This window comes from Lissotriton vulgaris, chromosome 4_1 (genome assembly GCF_964263255.1).
Source record: "Lissotriton vulgaris chromosome 4_1, aLisVul1.2, whole genome shotgun sequence".
Lineage (NCBI taxonomy): Eukaryota > Metazoa > Chordata > Amphibia > Caudata > Salamandridae > Lissotriton > Lissotriton vulgaris.
In genome coordinates this window covers 1722013578-1722037182 of record NC_141691.1, presented here as the reverse complement: position 1 = coordinate 1722037182, position 23605 = coordinate 1722013578, and the positions used below count along the sequence as shown (strand labels likewise).

At 48.3% G+C, this 23605-nt stretch overlaps 1 protein-coding gene across 2 annotated transcripts in view; it reads left to right on the top strand.

The window, feature by feature from the left end:
- Positions 1–23605, top strand: part of VIRMA (vir like m6A methyltransferase associated) — an 811754-nt gene that overhangs the window by 445537 nt on the left and 342612 nt on the right. For both annotated transcript variants that reach the window (XM_086966010.1, XM_086966009.1), the window contains exon 19: positions 16442–16594. In XM_086966010.1, coding sequence (XP_086822136.1) covers positions 16442–16594 — 153 coding nt within the window. The remainder of the gene's footprint in view (positions 1–16441; positions 16595–23605) is intronic.

Genomic DNA, 23605 nt, shown 5'->3' with positions numbered 1-23605 from the left:
CCAGGAAAAATAGTCTCACACAGCAACTAGCTGAGGCAGGCAACTCCTCTAAGGAATTATTTAAAATATTACAGGCTTTTACCAAACCAGAGGCCTGCATAAGTCCCGATGACTTTTCTCAGTCCTTACGTGACGACATTTCTCTGTTTTTTGAAAACAAGATCAATCTGATCTATGACAATATAATGAAGACCTCCAGTCAAGGGAGCAACATTCTAACCCCCCCCCCCCCCTTTGCTCGCAAATGGACATAATTCACTCATGACCTTTCCGACAGTTGGGGATTCAGACCTACCTCTCCTTATTGGCCATATAAAATCAGGCTCCCCTGACGATCTTTTGCCAGCAAAAATGATTGCCTCCCTGAGTGCCCTGCTTGGCCCTCAAATCCTATCAATCATAAACCTATCTTTAAAGGAAGGACAGGTGCCTATGGAGTGGAAGAAGGCGGTGGTGAACCCCATTCGTAAGAACGCAGCACGTCCCTGGACCGATCTCTCAAACCTCCGTCCCATCTCTCTCCTGCCATACCTTAGCAAAATGACCGAGAAGCATGTGAACACCCATCTTTCCAACTATATCGAGACAGTGGAAGGTCTGGACCACTCTCAGTCTGGGTTCAGACCACACCACAGCACCGAATCTGCCCTCCTCTCAGTGACCGATAACATCAGGATGTCATTAGATGGAGGGGGTTCTATGATTCTGGTGCTGTTGGATTTATCCGCTGCTTCGATACGGTGTCACATGAGATACTTCTCGGTCGTCTGAGAGAGGTGGGTTTAGAAGGCATGGCTCTGTCCTGGATTGAGAGCTTCCTCTCAGGTCGTCTGCAAGGTGTCAGACTGGGCTCCCACTATTCCACCTCAAGGGAGCTCACCAAGGGAGTGCCACAAGGCTCATGTCTAAGCCCGACACTATTCAATGTGTATGTGGCCCCCTTGGCAGACATCGTGAGAGCCTATGGGTTCACCCCGATCTCGTATGCCGATGGCACCCAACTCCTGTTCCCTTTTCAGACCCTCACCCCCGCACTACAAAAATCTTTTGCAGATGGCATGAGGGCAGTTGCGGACTGTATGGCATCAAATTGCCTCCAGTGTAATGTAAACAAGACTGAGGTGATGCTGTTCGGAGAGGCCACTCTTTTATGGTCTCCAGAATGGTGGCCCTCAGATCTTGGACCTGCACCAAAACCAAAACAGTCAGTAAAAAACCTCGGAGTTCGGTTAGACCAGGCACTACTGTTGAAAGAACACACTAATCAAGTTGCTGGATCCTGCTTCCGTGTCATTGGACTCCTACGTCGAGTCTTCCCATTCCTGCCTGACAACTACAGGAAGACACTGGTTCAGACCTTAGTCATCAGTAGACTTGATTATTGCAATGGCTTGTACATCTCAGCCAATGAAGAACAACTAAATACACTACAAGTGGTGCAAAATACTGCGGCGAAAGACTTGTTCTCAATGCCCAACCCAGGACCCCATAACGTCCACTTCTGACCAAACTCCACTAGCTACCGATTCGGAAACGTGTCCAATTCAAAGTCTGCTGCACAATACATAGGTGTCTGTTTGGCACCGGTCCCAAATACTTGACCAAAAAATTCAACCTCTATTGCCCAGGACGCTCTTTGCGTTCCAGTAACCAGCAGCTACTAGAGGTTCCCAGAATAAAGAGCCAGACAAGGAGGTCGAGCTCTCTCTTACAAAGGCCCCATTCTTTGGAACACACTCCCTCTCGCCCTGAAACAAACCATCAACCATCTGTCTTTTAGGAAACTCCTAAAAACCCATTTATTCTCCACACCCTAAAAGAAAAAAAGGAAAAGATCAGCTATTTCACAGCGTAAACATTATGTTAGACTCTATTTGGTAGAAGCACAAGCGCGGAGATACCCCTACGGGGGTCGAGTCCGGCGCTATACAAGAACATAAATAAATAAATAAATAAACGCAATAGCTGACAAACTCATCCGCTAGTGCATGGCAAATCATGAAATTGTGGTTATACCAGATGCCGGGCATCTTCCAGCAATGGGGAGATTCTGGGTCAATCTTTTCATCACTTCTGAGAAGACGCCATGTCATAGTTTTTTCGTGCCGGAGTTTCCATGAAGGCTCTCTCTCTCTGAGACACATTACAAATAGAGTGGAGCACAGGATTCATGTACACCTTCTGCTGCCCCCTTTCCTGCCCCCAGTTCTGAATAATATCAAGAACAACCAGGCCTAAGTCATCCTAGTGGCTCCTGGTTGGGCAAGGAAAGTGTGGAACCTCTGGGCGCAAGCATCTGTCTGCCAATCAGGCTACAGGTTTGGTAGAATCTGTTGCAGCAGCAGGGTAGGGTCCTGCTGCTGCAATCTACATCTTTGTATGTGGAGATCAAACTGCGACAGTTGTGTGTATTTGATCTTCCTCCTGAAGTTGTGAATGTCTTCCTTACTGCCAGGTGTCTTGCTAGAAAGTCTGTCTTTTCTGGACTCTGAGACAGGTTTAGAGTCTGATGTGGCACCCTCAGTACTGACCCGTTTTAGGCCAAACTGTCAGATTTTTTTTATTTGTTTTATCTCTGGCCCAAAAACGATTTGCAGTGGACATGGTTAAAGGTTGCTTGTTAGCCAATTCGACCTTTTGATGTTTACTGCATCAGCCGTCCTTGATCACATCATCTGTTATAGTGCGGTTTCTACAAGATTTGACTCCATTTGTTTCCTCAAACTCTTTGTGATGCCACAGTGAGGTCTAAATTTGGTCCTCAGTTATGTCATTTGTGCATGCCATTCGAACAAATACAGAGATTTCCACTACATCTACTGACTATGAAAACTGTGTTCCTGGTCACAGTAACTTCGGCTCGTCATGTGAGTAAACCCCATGCTGTTTTGGTGCAGCCACCTTACAACACCTTTTTTTCCAGAGAAAGTGCTGTTGAGGTCCATAGCAGCCTCTTTTCCAAAGGTTGCAATTGCTTTTCAGTTTGGGCAATCCAATACTGTCCCAGCATACTTTGCCCCTCACCGCTTGAAGAAAGAGAAGAGGATCCATCAGATGGGCACTAGAAGACCTTTGAGCTTTTACAACAACTGCACCAAAGACCATCAGTTGGACATTCAGCTGCTTGTGAGTTTCTCTGGGGCAAGAAAGGGCGGAAAAGGACTTTGCCAAGGTGAATAGTCCTCTACATTAAGATCTGCTACGCATTGTCCAAGGAACAGCATCCAGAAAAACGAAGAAACCTCTCCACTAGGGCCAAGGCTGCTACCACTGTGCTGGCATGTGGTCATGCAGGACGTCTTTGTCTTAGTCATCCACACACCCACCATCTGGGGAGTACTTCTTTGGTATTTATTCTAACAGTGAGGAATATTCTTTTATAAGTATTAGAAGAGCAAGTTACTTGACTTCAGTAACTCTTTTTCTTGTGTGTACTCTATTTAACCACAGACTACTCTTCCTAGCTCCCAGTTTGGTCGAATGGTCTCTTTTTCCATGTAACAAGGTCCAAAATAAGAGATCTTTACACTGGTACATCTGGTTATTGTTGGGCTTCTCGTCTGAGGGCACCGACAGACTTAAGAACTAAACCAGTGTAAGCATGCAGAGGTGGCGATTACATGCAGCTCCACTCTGTCACTTCCCAAGCCGAACGATGCCAACACAGTTTCACACATGCCACCTATCAGCACACAGGAGCACTGCTGATAAATCTTCCTGATCCAGTCTGGCACCCGGAGGCATTTTAAGGTGCGAAATCAGAGATTAGACAGAGTATCCAACAAAAAGACTGTTATTTATGGAAAGTAACTTGTTTGCCTGAGCCCTTACTTCTATTCAGCGAGGCTGTCACTGACACTTTGATGGGCACTTGGTCAAAGCCCTGTTCTTGTTTTTGCCCATTAGTTAATAGGCAGGTGGCGAGGCATCAGAGACCTGTGCCTTGTGACCCTGATTTTCTCACTAAATGTCCTACCCCAAAGTTTCGATGGTACAGGCTTCAATAAGCAAGATGAACCCAATTAATTCCCCATGACTCCTTCGATATGAAGTTCAAGAGGACAGAGTTGTTTGGAAAACTGATGGTCTCCTCACCCAGCCTAGAATTTTGATCAGCCATTGCAGTCTGTTTGTTGGGTTGGTTTATCTCTGGAAGATGGCCAGCGAGATCTTGCCAGCGGTCCCAAAAGAGCTTAGGGTCTCTCTTTCTTAAGCAATTTATGATGGTCAAGACGTAGCCAAATATGTAATTCATGCTGGTCCTGATATTACTGTTTGCATGAGAATGGTGCTTGGCAACAGTGATGTCCTTTGCTGCCTCGTGTGTTCCACAGGATTTTCTGAAGTGTACAGGCCTCTCTATGGATGTGCCCTTTGATGGCTCATGTCTTTTTGATGAAAAAGTTGATTCTGCCCTGAAGCACTTAAAGGAGAGTAAAACTATGGTGCAGTCCCCATGTCTTGAAACCTGTCATATCAGTTCAGATAATTCAGAGTCTTCTCCAGGAAGATGGTATATATACAGCAACTGTTACCCCAAACGCTGCAACAGTCACTCACCCCAGGCCTTTCGAGGGCAGGTATGTGGGTCTGGCAGTAAACGAGTAGGCCAGCAAGGGCATCAGTCTTTCCAGTTATCGTCCCCTGCAGCAACAGCCACTGGGTCATTTTAATTTGCCCTAAGTAATGCATAAACATCCCGTTGGGGATGGGGAGGGAGGGGGGGGGGGGAGCAGAATGTAGTTTTCCTCCCAGTATGTCAATGTATCCCATTGACAAATGTGTCATGCATATTGTTCAGCATGACTATGCCTTACCCTTTCTTTTTGTTCCGCTACATTCCCCCCTTTCCTCCCCCCACATTTGGAGGAGCACCTCTCTATTCTGCTACAGGAGGTGCAAGGGTTTTCTTCAATGTTGCTTCGCTTCTGAGAGGATTCCAGGCTTATAAAGAGGAGAGGGTTTCGACTCTTGTTAGTTATTTATGGTGAAATCCGACCTCAAAAGAGACCCCTGCTTCCAGCCGCCCTGCGCCCTAGAGAAGAGACCCCAAGGTGCACCTACATCTCAAAGTCCTCCAACTTAGCTGCCCAACTGTTGGTTCCTCTCGGAAGTCCTCCTGGACTGAGCCTGCAGCCAAAACCACAAACTGGCCACCCCCATTGAATACAACAGTTCATCGATGCCAAAACAGCACATTGCACCCGGCCGCCCCTGTGCCACTGTATGTGCGCCTTTTGTACTAAATTGGATCCCTCTTTGCCCTGAGCTAAACCCTAGGAGCTTTGCTCCCACAACCTTGTGGCCTGCTCGTGAGCAGCCACCAACCAGAGGCGCCCAACCCCCCATTGGATAACAACAGGCATCAGCACTCTGCACCAGCCGCCTTCGTGCCGCTGAGGATGTTTCAAGGGTTCAACCTTGACCCTGAGGGAACCCTGGTTCTCACCCCAGAAACTCAATCCCAAAGACTGATTACTTACCGGTTAACCGATAACTTTGTTTTCCTCCATAGGAGTACATAGACTGTTTTCCCTTGAAAAATGTTCTAAGTGTGGAGTTAATTTGTATGAAACCTGAAAAACTGTAACAAAACTGATTAGGAAATGTCCCAGTGTGATATCTAGGCATATCGCACTGAGTAGAAATAGTAACTTAAAAAGCAATCTGAAAAGTATTTTGACATTTTGACTTACCTGTATTTCAATCAACTGCATTCAATTGTAAAACACTGCATACGATTTTACAAAGTATTTATTCCCTTACCTGTGCCAGGCTTGGCTTGCTTCTAGAAATAAAATAACTAAACAATATTGATATACAAAACAAATTGGCCTGAGTTCAGTCTTTGAGAGTGTGACATCATTTGCTGACTGAGTGTGTACAACACCTGCTTAACACTACCCTCTGAAAGCCTTACTGCTCGCCCACACTACCACAAATAGAGAGTAAGATGCTATCTACTTTTACCTCTGCCTACGTTTGGGGTTCCACTGGACTCTGTGCACACTATAACTCATTTTGGTATGGTATATACAGAGCCAGCTTCCTACACTGGGTCAGTTCATTATGGATGTTAAAATTATTGCCAATGTTGGTAGTCACAAAACTGAGTCTTTTTTCAAGAACCATCAGTTCTTCAGTGAGAGAATAATTGCTCAAATTAACAATCAATTGGTCTGGTGTTGAAGGTGCTCCTGGTCTGGCATGGAGATGGCAAGGGGCCTAGTGCTGGGACACCCTTCTTCTGCATCTTGGTCTTCTTGAGCCTTCTCCTAAAAAGGCATCCTTTGCTATCCTGGAAAGAAAGGTGGTTGGAAGGGAGGAACCAGATATCCCCAAGGTTGGGGCCACCATGGCTGGGGAGGTAGAGGGCTGGGTCTAAATCGATGTCTGTGTGATTCCTTCATGCGGGAGGAACTCTGTTTGGTCCATGAGCTGCTTATGGATTTATCACTTCTGCTCCTCTCAGCAGATTCGGATGGCCCTTCGTCCATTTTGTTCCTCCAATCTTTTCCTTTTCTATTGCCCCTACTCTCAGCTAGGACCTAGAAATCATCTTGCAAATAAGTATACACCTTTTCAGTAGAGAAGCGGGAAATATCTTTCTTGAGTTTAGAGGTCTTCTTATCCATCAAGCACTGTTTGTTTTCTTTCACAGTATAATTCACTTACTGCAATTTGGTTGTGTGGTCTAAATTGTATTTTTAATTTTATTTTCCAGAACCTGAAAACAAAAGATCAGCCATCTGTTTAGCTCTGTTGATAATCAATATCATTGAATGTCTCGGCAAGTGTCAGGCTGCAGCTGACCAATCCTTTTTAAATGTTTTGTTCTCTAGAAAGAGTTCCAGGGCGTTCATAACAATTAAGCCTTGAGGTGCAAAATTAGATATTAGATCAGAATAACCCCATGTAATTCCGTACGTATCTGCTGCTGTTTCAAATTGGACTGTAAAATGCCCAAAAGGTCTGTCTAAGAGGGAAAACAGGGCTACCAACAAAAAATATCAGGCCCGCAGCCAAGGGAGGATATGCTCGAACTAAAAAACACAAAGGGGACCAGGGGGTTCATTTAGAGACCCAGCCTACATCACCCACAATCAGTGTTTTGGGTCTCTTCCCTGTGAAAGCAAACGCCAAAAAAGGAGATATTTTTTATTTCACTTAACTCTTGGTAGGGCCTGCTTCTGCGGGTCTTTCAATAGACAGCAGTAATACTTGTTACAAGGACTGCTGTCTTTCCTTTGAGTTTGCTTCACCTTGGTGAATTGTCCTGACAATCTGTTTTTACTCTGCTAAACTAAGTAGGACCATGTATTTCGGATTCATCAGAAACATGCATCAATTTAATTTGTCAATTTCAGTACATCACCCTTTTAACCTAAAAAAAGAATACACATACTATATGTATGACATTAGGCCTACACTTTTTAGGTCTCGCCTGTCGATGCGCATGCGCATCGAGCAAGGCGAGAGTATTGCGAGTTATCCACTCTTTATCTACACTGCAAGGAATCGTGGCGATTCCTTGCAGTGCCCGTGACTTTTAAGGTCAATGCGCATGCGCATTAAGCTTATGCGCATGCGCATTGACCTTAAAAGTCACGGGCGCGTGCATGTCCGTCTTTGTTTACCCGCTCCGCCCCCTTCCCGCCGTCTCGCATTTCCCCCTGCCGCATCAAAGGCTTTCACGGCCGGCCGGCCATGCTTTCAGTTTCACGACCGGCCGGCCGTGTCAATTACATTTCTCTCCCCGCTCCGCCCCCTGCTGCGGCCGTGTCGCACTTCTCCTCCCCCCCCTCCCCACAGCAATGCCCTCCGTCTTGTTTGTTGCAGTCTGTCTTCCTTTTGTCTCTCCCTATCCCTCTTACTTCACCTCATTCTCTCCCCTTCCCTCTGCCTCGCCATCTCTTCTTTCCCTCTCGATTCCCCGTGTTTCCTCCTTTCCCCCGCCTCACTCTCTTCACTATATGTCTCACTCCTGATGTTATTAGGTTGAAGATATTTCAGTGACATATATATTTTAAACAGAACGCGGTATTCCACAACATCGTTATCTTTCCTGAAATGGTATTTTTTTTTATAAAATAGAAGCTTGTTTTATTTGTTACCATTCTGTATGTATTGCTTCTTTTCTGTTGAAACTCCCAATACAAATTTGTGAAATCGAAAAAAAAACACTGGCCAAATGTAGAAGAATATTACGGTCTCAAATAGCATGCGTTGCCATAGTAGTCGCTGGCACTTTAGGCTAGCACTGTGTGCCTGGAGGTGCTTCTGGGGGAGGGCACGATGCTGTCGCTCAAAATGAAGTTAAGTCAATGGCTTAAGTGGGCTGCCCCATGCTGTGTGCTGCAGTGGGCGGATGAATAATGCGGATTACGCGCGTGGTACTTCATTTCATGCACATTTATGCATTGGTAAGTTGAATGGAAAGTCAGTACTCGGAGTCAGGAAGGTGGAACCAGTTTTGCAGCCAAAGATCACTTGGGTGGGTGGCTCTTTGTTGCTATTTGATTGATTTAGGGACTTCGTTTATTCCAATTTACTGCTCCTCGAGACTGGATGAAAGCGAGGGCGGCCTGTGACGTGGAATGTGGCGCAGCCTTTCAACATACCTCTTCTACCATAATCACTGCAATCGGAAGTGTGCAGAGTGTGTCATGGGTGCAGGCATACTTAGCTACCACCCTGCACTCTGCATGCATTTCCTCTAATGGTTTACTCTCACCCATGGTTCAGACTGTGCAGCAGAAGGCTATGTTAGCTCCCTGTAACAGCAACGGAGCCACTAGCTGGTACCTCAATTCTTCATCCTGAGACTCTGTCAGACAGCAAATGTCTTCAGAATAAGCCTCTCCGTCTTCTGTTTTCTCACCCCCTGCTCGAGCGGAGAAGCGGCTCTGATTGGATGCTGGGAGCATCTCCTGCACTGGAAGAGAAAGGAAATGCCTGACTGCAGAGTCTGCTCCAGGCCATTAGGATGGAAATATGCTGGACAGCCACTCTAACAATGCTTGCAGTATTCTGCCAAACTGGCAACCACCCTAAAACTTCGTCTTCCCAGAATTGTATTCAATTTTTTACAAACCCAGTAGAACTCATAAAAAAAATAAACCATCTTCTTTCTTGCTCATAAAAAGGCCTCTGAGAGTTGCTGGTGCTGTTTTCTAAATTTTCAAATGTGGTTCAACTACAATATCTTCTTAAACAGCATGTGCATTTATAAAGATCTAACTACAAAAACAGATGCTCACAATATTGGCCAGTCAAGCATGTTATTTGACTGCAAGCTCTAGTCTTAGAATCTTCAAAAAAAAAGTTGGTTGTCAAAAAATGCTGAAGCCCATCAGCTACCACAGGAGTGTTTTAGCGAGAATGAAGGCACCACAACCATATAGCACACCCCCGCTCCGCCCCCTCACTCTCTCTGCCCACCCTCAACGCCTCACCCTCACTCACCCTCACCCTCACCCTCACCCTCACCCTCACCCTCACTCTCACTCACCCTCACTCTCACTCTCACACACCCTCACTCTCACCCTCACCCTCACTCACCCTCAACACCTCACCCTCAACACCTCACCCTCAACGCCTCACCCTCAACGCCTCACCCTCAACGCCTCACCCTCACTCACCCTCACCCTCACTCACCCTCACTCACCCTCACCCTCACTCTCACTCACCCTCACTCTCACTCACCCTCACTCACCCTCACTCTCACTCACCCTCAACACCTCACCCTCAACACCTCACCCTCAACGCCTCACCCTCACTCACCCTCACCCTCACCCTCACCCTCACTCACCCTCACCCACCCTCACTCACCCTCACTCTCACTCTCACCCTCACTCTCACTCACCCTCACTCTCACTCACCCTCAACCCCTCACTCACCCTCACTCTCACTCATCCTCACTCACCCTCAACCCCTCACCCTCACTCACCCTCACTCACCCTCAACCCCTCACCCTCACTCACCCTCACCTTCACTCACCCTCAACCCCTCACCCTCACTCACCCTCAACGCCTCACCCTCAATCACCCTCAACCCTCACCCTCACCCACCTTCACTCACCCTCACCCTCACTCACCCTCACCCTCACCCTCACTCACCCTCACTCACACTCACCCTCACTCACCCTCACCCACCCTCAACCCCTCATCCTCACTCACCCTCAACCCCTCACCCTCACTCACCCTCAACCCCTCACCCTCACTCACCCCCACTCACCCTCAACCCCTCACCCTCAACCCCTCACCCTCACTCACCCTCAACCCCTCACCCTCAACCCCTCACCCTCAACCCCTCACCCTCAATCCCTCACCCTCACCCACACTCACCCACACTCACCCTCACTCACCCTCACTCACACCCACCCTCACTCACCCTCACCCTCACTCACCCTCACCCTCACTCACCCTCACTCACACTCACCCTCACCCTCACTCACCCTCAACCCCTCACTCACCCTCAACCCCTCACCCACCCTCAACCCCTCACCCTCACTCACCCTCAACCCCTCACCCTCAACCCCTCACTCACCCTCACTCACCCTCACTCACCCTCAACCCCTCACCCTCACTCACCCTCACTCACCCTCAACCTCATGCTAAAGATTTACAAAAAAACCCATAAACAATTCTAAAAGCACTAACTCTAATGCTGCGAGACCTATTGCATTTCTAATGCTTGTTCTATTTAGACGCAACACATGTTCCATGAACAGTTTGCAAATCGAAACGGTGGAAAAACTGAAAACAATATCAGTGATTCATTGTTTTTTTCTTTGGTTGCTTTAAATCTGATAGAGACTTCTAACCGCAGATTACTTACCTTAGAATTATCCTCAGGCATCAGACTAGATCCAAAATGTTTTTGTGAGCAGTACCTCTTTGTGCCGGTAGGTGGTGTCATTCGGTTCTGCGGCGCCTGTCACCAACAGATGTCGGTGAATGACCCGCACCTTGTTTGCGTGTGGTGCCTCAAATGGTACTATGATCCGAAGGCCTGTCCCAACTACCACCCCATGCCTCTGAAAGGCTTGAGAGAGTGATCCCTCGAGCTTCTGGTGGCTCAAAGCTGTAACGCTCTCGGCCCCGGTCGAGGTGAGGTTGTTGTCCCACTCCGTCATCGAGCCGTTCGGGTAAGGCTCAGAGCCACAAGAAAAGGAAGTTGTTGAAGCGCTCTGCAACGTTACCTTGTCCGTTACCTGACTAGATGAAGGAGCGTGCCTAGAGTCATGGCCCCCTCGGTTGAACCAGCTCCTGGACCGACTCCACACCTCCCTGAATTTCCGGGAGCCTGTCCTTTTAGACAAAGTATTTTATGGGGCCATGCACCTAATATTTGTGCGGCCTGTTCCCTCCAAAGCTCTTTTGGCCTGTGGTTTCCAGACAGCCCCTTCTGGATCCATGCCCGCGGCTCTGGCCACAGTTGGCCCCCAAGGAACCACAGATGGATCTGGGTTGGCATCAGTTATGCCATTTTGACCATCTTACCAGTGCCAGTCCCGGGGCTGATGCTCCGGACACCACCGGTGGCGTCATCCCCATTCTCATCCCCCGCACGGACCAGAAGGGACGCCATCCGACGCTGGCTCCGGTACTGACTGGAGCTATGCATTCCAAGCCAGAGCCTGAGCCCTATTCCAATGGGCTAGGACTAGGGGAAGAATGGGAAGGGTTGATGGACCCAGCGGAATACCAACCTTATGAATCCTTGGACTGGTGTGTGGATCTAGGTGAAGCCAGTGGACTGGACACTTCTCCAGATACTAGAATGCATTCTGCCCCTACCATGGCTATGGAGGAGGGAGCACCATTCCAAGTGGTGGTGTGGAGGATGGCTGAGGTCCTGGAACTTAGCTTGCCCTCAGCGGCAGTGAAGACTAATGTATTGACAGAAGTGCTTCAGCTGGGAGTGTCTCCTGAACCACTTCTCCCATTTAATGAATCACTTACTCATGTCATGCTTGGAAACTGGTCCAAGCCCAGCACAGGGGGTCCTGTGAGCAGGACTATTGCCCTCTGCCAATGACCCGCCTCTGGGGACCCCAAATTCTTGATGGAACACCCTACCCCAGAGAGCTTGGTTGTCCAAGCCTCCACTTCTTATATAATCCTGGTGCATTACCAACTGCCTGCCGGATCTTGAATCCAAGAGGCTGGACAATTTAGGCAAGAAAACGTTTTCTTCCACCAGACTGGCATTGCTGTCGGTGAACACAGCATGCCTTTTGGGCCACTATTCCCATGCCCTGTGGCATACGGTTGTACAGGTGCTGCCAACGGTCCTGGAGGATGCCCAGGCAGTGCTCTCCCAGGCTGTTGCTGATGGAAGGGATGCAGCTAAGGTCACCATACGCTGTGGACTAGACACCACCGACTCACTTGGCAGAATGGTTTTATTGACAGAGTCCTTGCATTACCACGCCTGGTTGACTACAGGCTTCTCTATGCATGTCCAGCCATCACTCTTGGACATGCTCTTTGATGGTTCAATTCTCTTCAGAGACAAGGCGGATTCGGTTCTGGACGCTTTAAGGACAGCAGGGCTGTGGCCCCTCATTACCCTCAAGCCTGACCTGTCTCTTCCCTTCCAGGAAGTGACGTCCCTTTTTGCCAAAGGAGTCATAGAGAGAGTGCCAATGTCAAAACTAGGTTGTGGTTGCTATTCCCGCCACCTTCTGGTGCCCAAGATGGACGGAGAACTCTATTCTATCCTCAACCTGTGCTCTCTCAATTTCCTCTTCAAGAAGTAGAAATTCAAGATGCTCACTCTTGCTCAGGTCCTGTTGCGCTGGATCCGAGAAGCTGGATGGTAGCATTGGATTTGCAGGGCGCATATTTCCACTTTCCCGTCCTGCCCACAGGCTTTACCTTTGGTTCACGGTGTGCCACAAGCACTTTTAGTACACTGTGCTCCCTTTTGGCCTCACCAGTGCCCCTCGGGTGTTCACCTAGGTGATGGCGATGGTCGCAGCTCCTGTGCGAAGATCAGGGGTGCTTTTCTTTCCCTATCTCGACGGCTGGCTGTTGAAGGTGGGCTCCCACAGGCTGTTGTCTCCGACCTCTAGACCATGGGGGACCTCCTGCATTTGCTGGGGTTCACTATGAAAGTACCAAAGTAATAATGTAATATGCTGTTTTGTAGCGCGCTCAATTACTACCGGAGTATCCTGGCGCGGAAGACCGCTGGGGAACCCGTCCTGGCTTTCCCTGTGAGATGGTCCCTTTCTGGGTATCTCCAAGGTGAAACCAGGCATCCCCGGCGTCTGTGGGGGGCCGTTGTAGAGATGAGGCAAGCTTAATGCCCAGAGTTGCCGAGTGTGATCCCTGGTTAGAGTAGGCACCGAGGCGAGAATTATAGAGTACGTTGACCCTGGTCCACGACCCTGCCGTGTCGGGAATTGAACCCTGGTCCCGGGCCGTTCTCTGCTTCCGGGTCTGCCGCCTCTAACCAGTGAGCCACACCACTCCACACCTGACTGCAACTCAGATGCTTCCTATCATCAGAGCTGTTCTGGGCATGTTGCAAATTTGCGCCTATCCTCCCAAACGGGTTGTCCAGGATATTCAGGCTATGATACTGATGTTTCAGCCTCTGTCTTTGATTTCGGTGAGACTGACTCCAAGGCTGCTGGGCCTCATGGCTTCCTGCATCCTGCTTTGACACATGCCTGTTGGCATATGCTAGCTTTGCAGTGGGACCTGAAGTTCCAGTGGGCGCAGCATCAGAGGAATCTCTCCAACATGGTGCAGATCTCAGAGGGAACTGCGAAAGATCTGCATGGTGGTTAACAACCTGCAATTGGGTCCACGGCAGACCCCTCTCCCTTTAACAACCAGATCACACAGTAGTGACGGATTCATCACTACTGGAATGGGGCTGCCTACTGGGAGAGGTGGAGTTTAGAGTGCTATGGTCTCCGGTGGAATCCGGACTCTTCATCAACCTGTTGGACCACTGAGCAATCCAATTGACATTGAAAGCCTTTCTACCCACCATTCAGGGAATGCTATTGAAAGTGTTCACGGAAAACACCAATGCCATGTGGTGCCGCAACAAGCAGGATGGGCTGGGGTTGTGGATACTTTGTCAACAGGCTCAAAGTCTCTGGACGTGGCTGGAACGTCGGAGCAGACAAACTTACGAGTGGCATCTCCAGCCGGAGGTGGTGGAAGGACTCTTAAAGCAGTGGGGAGAGCCTTGGTTAGATTTGTTTGGCACCGACATGAGGCACAATTTCAGCAGTTTCCAAGGAGACTCTCGCTTGGAGACTCTTCATCTCAAGTGGAGCTCAGGCCTCCTGTACTCCTTTCCACTCATACCACTCCTGCCTAGCGTTCTCCTGAAGATCAGTAATGACTGGGCCTAATTCATCCTTGTGGCACTGGATTTAACACGGAGAGTCTGGTATCCCGAACTGTTGAGCATGGTCATCGGTCCTCCCCTAAGGCTGCCTCTTCGGGAGGATCATCTGTTGGAGCAGCAGGGGAGGGTTCTCCACCCAAACCGGTCAATGCTCCTACTTCTTGTGTGGAGATTGAGCGGCGACATTTGACAGCTTTCGACCTTCTGCCCGAAGTCTGTAATGTTATCTTGCCAGCCAGGCATCCCTCCACCAAGATGGTTTATGCCTGCCTTCGGGCAAAATATGCGGCATGATACACAGACAAATGAATCCCCTTTCTCCGGTTCTCTTGCTCATCCTATCCCTTGCATAGTAGGGCTCTGCTCTGGGCAGTTTTAAGAGATCTATTTCTGCAATCTGTTTTTCTTCTGTTGCCTGACCAACCTTCCCTTTTTCTATCCCCTATTGTACATAGGTTTTTGTAAGATTTGCAACATATATTTCCTCCCTCTCCTTTCATTCTGTGGTACCTTAATCTGGTCCTGGCGAAACTGATGTGCCCTCAATTTGAGCCCTTACATAACTGTTCTCCCAGTCTCCTTATCAATACTGCCTTCCTGGTGGCAATACAATCTGCCTGTAGGGTCATTGAACTTCAGCCTTTTCATCCAATTCTTCTTATCTTACCATTTTCCCAGATAAACTGGTGCTTTATACAAGAGCTTCCTTTCTTCCGAAAGTAGTCACTCTAGTTCAGGTAGGCCAAACCATCACTCTGCCTACTTTTTATGCTCTGACTCATCCCTCCAAGCAAGAGGAGCGACTTTACCATCTGAATCCAAAAAGAGCATTGTTGTTTTACCTTCACTGCACACAAGAGTACCCGGTGGATGACCACCTCTTTGTGGGGTGTGTCGGAGCGAAGAAAGGACTGGCTGTTCAAATTGTTCTCTGTATCAAAATCCCTTACTCATTAGCTAAGAAGCACGCCTCTGAGTGTTCGCGTGCTCATTCCACCATAGCTAAGGCTGCCCCCAACTGCGTTAGCTCACAGGGTTTCGATCCTGGGCGTCTGCCAGGCAGCAACATTGCCTTCCCTGCACACAGGGACAGGAGGGTCCATAGGGATAGACGCTTTGCCTGTCTTCCCGCAGGACTTCCTTGTGTAAAATTGGTCTGCAGACCCACCTCCGGGGAGCTATTGCTTAGGTATCTATTATAAGGTAAGGAATCTGCGGCTAGATCTATCTAGACCTATCAGATGAACAAGTAAGTTACCTTTGGTGACTCCTTATCTGGTAGAGACTCTATTTAGCTGCAGATTCCTTACCGACCCACCCATCCTTCCTTCTTTGTGAATGGATTTCTAGGGACGGGTCATTTGACTTTCAGGGCCCTAGTTTTCCACAGCCGTGGTCAGTGTACTTTGTGGATCTGCCCTTCTGGCACGGAAAGTCTCGAAACGTATTTGAAGTCAGCACGCTGGGTGGCGCCTATATTGGCACTGCGGATGTCACTTCTGGCACGGATGATGCCATGCGTAGCTGAACTACATCACTTACCGGCACGCAGAAGTGTGCTAACGAAAAATTACCAGATCCAGCCTGACACCTAGGGATAATTCTGAGGTAAGGATTTGCGGCTAGATACAGACTCTACCAGATAAGGTGTTACCGAAGGTAAGTAACTTGTTCTTTAATACAGCTGTTCAGAATATGAGAGCAATTGTCCTGTTGAAAACAATATGCGAGTTGTAAAAGAGAATTACTGTGCTATTACAAATAAAAATGCTTTTTTGAATGTTAATTCTATATCTGTCATTGAAACATTCTGTAGATTAACATAGAGCCTCATATCTCATATTTTGTACAGCTGATTTTATTGCAAACTAAGACATACAAATCATTATTATTCTGTGTACATGTTCCTTTTGGCCAGTGCACTTTCTCATGGCCTGCTTTACAGATGAATGTGGTTTGAGAACTCTTAGCTTAACTTAAATTAAATGGCCTTTTGTAGGTTTTCAGAGACCCATCCCTTGATGTTTGTGGGTTTTGTGTAACAAAACTGTGTTCTATGCAGGGATGCTGTGGCGAAGAAACAAGTCTAATGGAGGTAGAGGGTTCTCACCCATCAAGAACACTTGGGCTTACCACTGCAGAGCTCAAACAACTGCTTCTGAGAAAAGAGGAAACTCATGATAACTTGCTTCAGAGCCTGGAAAAACATGTATTGGTAGGAATGTAGCCCAAAGTCTGTCTTTGGTTTTAGATTTTCCCTTTTTGTTTTTATAATAAGTCTGTGTATTATGTACAGGTGAAACATGCATAAAAACAGTGTTTAGTGTCTTGTCGGCTACTGATTCTTTGCTAAAAACATCTTAGGGACTTTCAGAAAGCTTCCCTGGGAATGTATTTCGCCCATTGCTTACCATTGGCTTTGTCGTTTGTAGCACACATTTTCAGGCTTTCTATTTGCTGATGTTATTTGTTTTAGGCTGTCGACAGTGATTTCATCCATCCTTAGGAGCAAAACATTTTCGAAACACGAGTGCTTCTTTCAATAAAGAGGCCTGTAAATCTTGTTATCTTGTCACATTTGCTGTGCATTCAAAGACAAGTCAAATCTTAGGCTCTGTGTTCAAGGGAGCTTGGTGTTTACTTTTCTTCCTCCGACTTAAAAGTGGGAGAATTTGTGACAATCTTGCTGGACACTGGGGTTGTAGGAAAGATATTTTGTTTAGCAAAAGAAAACATTTCAAAATATATCTGAATTCGGAACGCACAAATGAAGCACTTTATTTGTTAATGCTAAAGTGTGTTGGAAACAAATATTTTAATATGATAAAAACAAATCAATACTCTAGGGGATGCAATTTCCGAGGTTATCATTTGTGCGCTGTGCAGTTTTATTAGTAAAACTGTATGTCTGTGCCAATGTAATGATTATTTCAATTGAAAATGTGTTGTCTGTAAAGGCACTAGGCAACCACACCATGTATACTCCACGCCACTGTACTCTACTCTGCACCATTCCAGTTTACATCATTCTATGCCACTGCACTCTGTGCCACTGCACCATTCCATTCTATGCCGCTTTACTCTAGACCTCGCTACTCTGCACCACTCTACTCTATGCCATTGCACTCTAAACCACTCTACTCTACACCATTGCACTCCACCACTCTAGTCTAGGCCACTCCGATCTACTCTGCACAACTACACGCCATTTTTCAATACTTATGTTGAATGAAATCCTCCAGAGCTACTTCTCTTATTAGAGGTCCCAGAAGGGCACGCAACCTTCAAACCCGCCATCCACGCACACCATCTCCGGCTCAAAACTTCGAAGAAAATTCCCCTCCGAGACAGAATCAACGCCAATGCCCAGAAAAGCAAATGACGCTTTTTCAACGAGTTCGCCAAACCCAACAGCGAGACCACAGAAGTCCCACCCTCTCTAGACATCGTCAACAAACTGCACCTACTTCCACCACAAGATCTTGCAGATGTATTACAGCTTTGACACTCAAGACCCGCCTTTCACTCCCGCCACCGCCACCACACGCGACGATAATGCCCCCCAACAGGTCCTACTCATCTGGACCCCGCTCACCACGGACGACACTTTCAAGACCATGAAGAGCATTCACTCCAGAGCACCCTCAGACCCCTGCCTGCGCCACATGTTCCACAGAGCTGCCACCTCCATCACCCCCGAATTACACGGCACCATCAAGCGCTCCGTCAAGACCGCTGCCTTCCCAGACAACTGGAAACACGCTGAGAACCTGCTGCTATAGAAACAGTCCATCAACCCAACAGACCTCAAGAATTTCACACCCATCTCCCTGTTTCCCTTCCAGACAAGGTCATCAAGAAGGCCATAAATGCCCAGCTCCGAGTTCATCGAACCCAACCATGTCCTGGACTCCTCTCAATCCGACTTCTGAAGCAACCACAGCACCATGACCTCCGTCCTCGCTGCCCACCAATGACATCCGCTCCCTTCTCGACTGGGGAGAAACAGCTGCCCTCATCCTCCTGGACTTCTCGACCGCCTTCAACACAGTTTCCCATTGCACCCGAAGCACGAGACTCCACAATGCCGTCATCCGCGACAAAACCCTGGACATGATTCGTTGCTTCCTCAACGGTAGAACACAACGAATCAGACTACCATTGTTCCTCTCAGAACCCACAGAAATCTGCTATGGAGTTACCCAGGGCTCCTCCCTAAGGCCCACCCTCTTCAACATCTACATGGCCCGCTCGTATCCATAGTCGGAAACCATGCACTCAACATTGGCATAGGAGACGATGACACCCAGCTGATCCTCTCCCTCACCAATGAACCCACAATCGCCAGAAACAACTTCCACGACCTGATGAAGCAGACTCTACCTGTATAAGAGACAGCTGCCTCAAGCTCAACTCGGACAAGATTGAAGTCCTCATCCTGGGGCCCAACACCTCCACTTGGGAAGACTCCTGGTGGTCCGCCGTCTTAGCAATCCCTCCCCACACCCACGGACCACGCATGAATACTCTGCAACATACTGGACTCCTCGCTGACAATGAACCGCCAGATCAACTTCATCTCTTCCTCATGCTTCCACACTCTTCGCCTGCTTTGCAAGACCTTCAGATGAATCCCCACTGTGGCCAGAAAAATGCTCACCCACGCACTCCTCAGCAGCTGCCTGGACTACAGCAACGCACTCTGTCTATGCTGGATTCACCCAGAAACTCCTCAGGAAACTACAGAACGTTCAGAACGCGGCAGCCAGACTAGTCCTCAACACCACCTGCCGCAGCCACAACTCGGAACACATGCGAGAACTCCACTGGCTCCCAGTAAACAAGAGAGTCCCGTTCAAGCTCCTCACACATGCCTCCAAAGCCCTCCACGACGTTGGACAAGCCTACCTTAACCACCGCCTCTCATTCCACGTAGCCACCAGACATCTGTGCTCCGCCGAACTGTCTCTCGCTAACGACCCTCGGATCCGCAAAATCAGGATCAGAGGAAGATCCTTCTCCTACCTCGCCGCCAAACCCTGGAACACTCTGCTTCTCCACCTCAGGTTATCCCAGTCATTAATCCAATTCAGGAACGATCTCAAGACCTGGCGCAAAGGAGCCACAAACTGCACCTACTAACATCAATTAGCTTGTGTTTTAACCCTTTTCTGAGGCTATTATGAGCTATATTATGGCAGCCATTTCGTGATGCTGAGGAGGGCAGTGTCGAAGGACATGCATAGCATCTACTGGGGTGGTTTGAGAAACCAGATGAAAGGGCCCAGCTAAAGGCCCGGCCTGATCCTAGTGCCTTGCAAGTATTCGGGGGCAGTGGAGACAGGAAAAGTGATAAGACCAAGCCACAAATTTATTTTATTTATTTATTTGGAGTTTTATATAGCGCATAGTTACCCTAGGGCATCCCAGCGCTTGTCCAGGCGCCAACATTTAACAAGAGACCGGTTCAGTAACGTCAAGCAGGAAACAGATGAGTTTTGAGAAGTTTTCGAAACCGAAGAGTACAAGTCTCTGAGCGCAACCTCAGAGGAAGCACGTTCCACATAGTGGCTGTATTGACCGAGAATCTTCTCCCGCCGTTACGGGCCCTTTTCACTCTGGGAATTTGGAGCAGATGTTTCTGGTCAGAGCGCAATGCTCTATTAGCCTTGTAGGGCACAGCTAAGTTCCTCAGGATAGGAGGTCCCTTCCCCTGAAGAATTGTATGCGCTGTGCAAAGAGCCTTGAATTTGACCCTTTCCCGCACCGGGAGCCAGTGCAGTGCCTTCAAAGCAGGTTTAGCTGACTGCATCCTTGGCACCTTCGTAAGCAGCCTTGCAGCAGCATTTTGGACCTGCTGAAGTTTATTAAACGTTGCTTCAGGGGCACCTAGAAAAATAGCATTGCTATAGTCTAGTCTTGATACAATAAGCTCCTGAATAAGCAACTTCCTGGATATCGGAGGAAGAAGAGGCAGGACTTTGCGAGCTGAACGGAGAAGACCAAAGCAGACTCCTGCTGTTTTTTTCGCCTGAGGCCTGAAAGAGAGGTCTTGCTCTAACCAGACCCCCAAGCTCTTAATCTCCTCTTTAGGACTCGGGAGCTCTCCCAGACAGCTAGGCCAGATAGTCGAAGGGAGTGAGGGAATCGTATGCCCTAGCAACATTATTTGCCTTACAGCCTGGGACCTGTTCTGCTTGGCCCTGGGCATTTCATAATGGTCTGATGGGAAGAAAGAATGGGTGCAGGGTGAGCTTCTCCACTATTTCCAGTCGGCCTAGTGGAGTGGTACTCTGAGTCCAAAATATGGCAAAAGGCTATTGCTAACCTCCAGTACTTACCGGGCATGGTTAAAGGCTGTGACAGCGGGTCCTGAGAATGACAACATTCCTCAGTGACTGGTGTGACTGAAAGATATTGATGCTTGATGGATTACATCTATTTTCAGGCCTGCCATTTATGTCTTAAGTGTGCTCCACCAGAGCTAAGATGGCATCTTTTTGACTGAAACTTGCGCAGGACAATCACTTGGCTGCTCCCATGAATCTTGCTGCCGTGTTATGGAGGCTTTCACCCAATGCTGTTTGGGATTGAGAAGCATTTTGATGTGGAATCTACCCATAAGTAGACAATCGAGAAAGGCAAGGATGAGGTAGAATAAAATAACTTCATGTGCACTCTGTTACTCCTGCTTTGTAGACTCGTCATGGTTATGATCATGCTCTTGCAAAACCTTCAGCCAAAAACACTGATGTACTGTTTTTTATTCATTTATTTTGTAGATAAGGGAATTTAGTTGGGCTGATAGGCCAAATTTGATTTTACTTCGCTGTGGTTCCTGGTTTGGAACTTAAGGAAATGCAGCAAGCTGAGATAGTACGTGTCTAACCTCATTCGAGGTGGGGGCACCCGCAGGACAGACCACCGGTATCTTAGGGTCCTTCCTACTATTGTTCTGCAACTAGGCCATGTACATACATTTCTTCACTTGACTAGTTGTGATGGCGAGGAGTTGCAGGCTTTTCAGGGAGGTACTGTGGAGTAAAAGAGCTCATAACTCAAAAGTCAACTAACAGACACAATAACATAATATCCAGTCAAGATGAAGCCTTTATGAAAAAAGTAATTTAATCACACCACATGACTAAATACTACATAGTTAATGGAAGAGACATACAGGGTTGAAAATTGTGTTGCCATGGACAAATGCTACTCCCCAAACGTCCTGGGGTCTTCCCATTATCTTCCTTTTCCTCCTGCAATGGTGGAGTCCCCAGTATACTACAGATTTTAGGCAGGTTTAGGTACAGGCGCAGGTAGCTTCATTTCTCTCACATGTGAATGGCACCATTTCCGTTCAGTACCTCTTTAGCTCTTCTTGGTAAAAAAGTCTAACTGTGCACACTAGACCCATCTGTGCATGTGCACTCTTTAATCCCTTGTGCAAGATTGTCCCCAAAAATGTTTCCCTCCTGGCCTCTATTTAATTTCTGACAGCACACTGCTCTTGTCTTCACAGCAAAGGCTGTTTTAAGGTGTAGGCTTCACCGCTGTGGATGATGGCGTGTGAGTTAATCGGTCAGGTGGGCCTGTGCAGCAACGGCAGATCTCAGCATCCGCAATCCTTCTGATTGCCTAGACCGCATCTTGGGATGACAGGTGTGGCATACAGACTGATCTCCTTGCAAAGCTGTCCTCTGTCAGTTCTGGCCTGCTTTCCGATTAAGGCTTCTAGCTCGACAGTGATGCACTCCTTTATTCCTGCAATAACAGCACTAGTTTCTGAGCCAACTGCAGTCTGACAGGCTGAATGTTTTGACAGAGGTACTTCAGCTGGGAGATGCTCCCACAGAACCTCTTCTCTCTTTAAACAAATCCCTCACAGGTGCTCTGCTGGGACCCATAGTGGCCAAGGGTATGCCCAGACATGGGTCCCTTGCTTGCTGTGCCACTGGATTCAGTCTAGCCTTGCTGATGAGGGGTGATACCCTGAAACCAGTCCCAGGATGCTTGTTTCCGTTCCAGGGAGGACCTGGCCTGGCAGTTCGGGTTGGCCTGTTCCTATGAGGAGCAGGGTCAAGACTGATTTGCATATGGCTGGGTCCTAACTAGGGTGGCAAAGTGAGCAAAAGAACTATGGATTAAACCCAGATCTTTTGACTGGGGTGAGTGGTTGAAATGTTTCAGCACTCCGTCCATCATCTTGTTGTGTTTGCTGGGGCCTGGGTCTAGGCCAAGCCTGCACAAGGGCACCTGTGCATAGGGCAATTGCTCGCTGCCATAGTTGCGCTCCTGGAGACCCAGCTTTCCTCACCCAGCCCCAACCCCAGAGAACCTGTGCGTTAATCAATCCAGGCGTCCAGGTCTCCACCTGCAAAGTCAACCCTGGCGCATTCCGTATCACACCTCCAAATAGGGAATCCAAGAGGCTGGACACCTATGGAAAGATGATGTTCTGTTCCGTTAGCCTTGCACTGTGATCGGTGAACACCACATGCATTTTTTGGCCGATACACCCACACGGTTTGGGATTTGGGTGTGCAAGTGCTGCCCTTGATCTCGGATGATTCCCGAGCCATACTTTTACATGCTATTGCAGTTGGCAGAGATGAAGCAAAGTTCACCATTTTCTGTGGACTGGATATGACCGACTCACTATGCAAATTGATTGCGCAGTCTGTGGCTGTCAGATGTCACCCTGGCTGAGATTGACTGGCTTTTCAGGGTATAACCAGGCATCCCTTATGGACATGCCTTTTGATGGCACCAGTCTCTTCTTAGACTGGGCACATTCAGCACCGGAGCGCTTTAAGGGCAGTTGAGTTCCTTGCAGGTCCTTGGGCCTCTTCATGGCACACGCCAACCACACTCTGTCTTCCGCCCCTTCTGTGGCTATGGTAGGGGCTACCAACCATGTCCATTCCCTCCCAGACATCATGGCCAACAGACTCCCTATTCGTTTCGTTGCTGCGGATGCAGTTCTCACAAGCCTCGTGGGACAATCAACCACCCCTTCCGCCCTTCCTGACATCAACCGCCTCCAAACCACTTTACTGTGCACTCCTACCATCACTGGCACCCAGTTGGTGGCAGGATTCAACATCAATGGCCCCACTGCAAGTGGGTCCTTCAGTTCATTCAGAGGGGTTACTCCACCCCTTTTCTAGAAGCCTCGCCACCCATGTCACCATCCTCAGATCAACTAATGGAGGGCAACCTCTTCCTG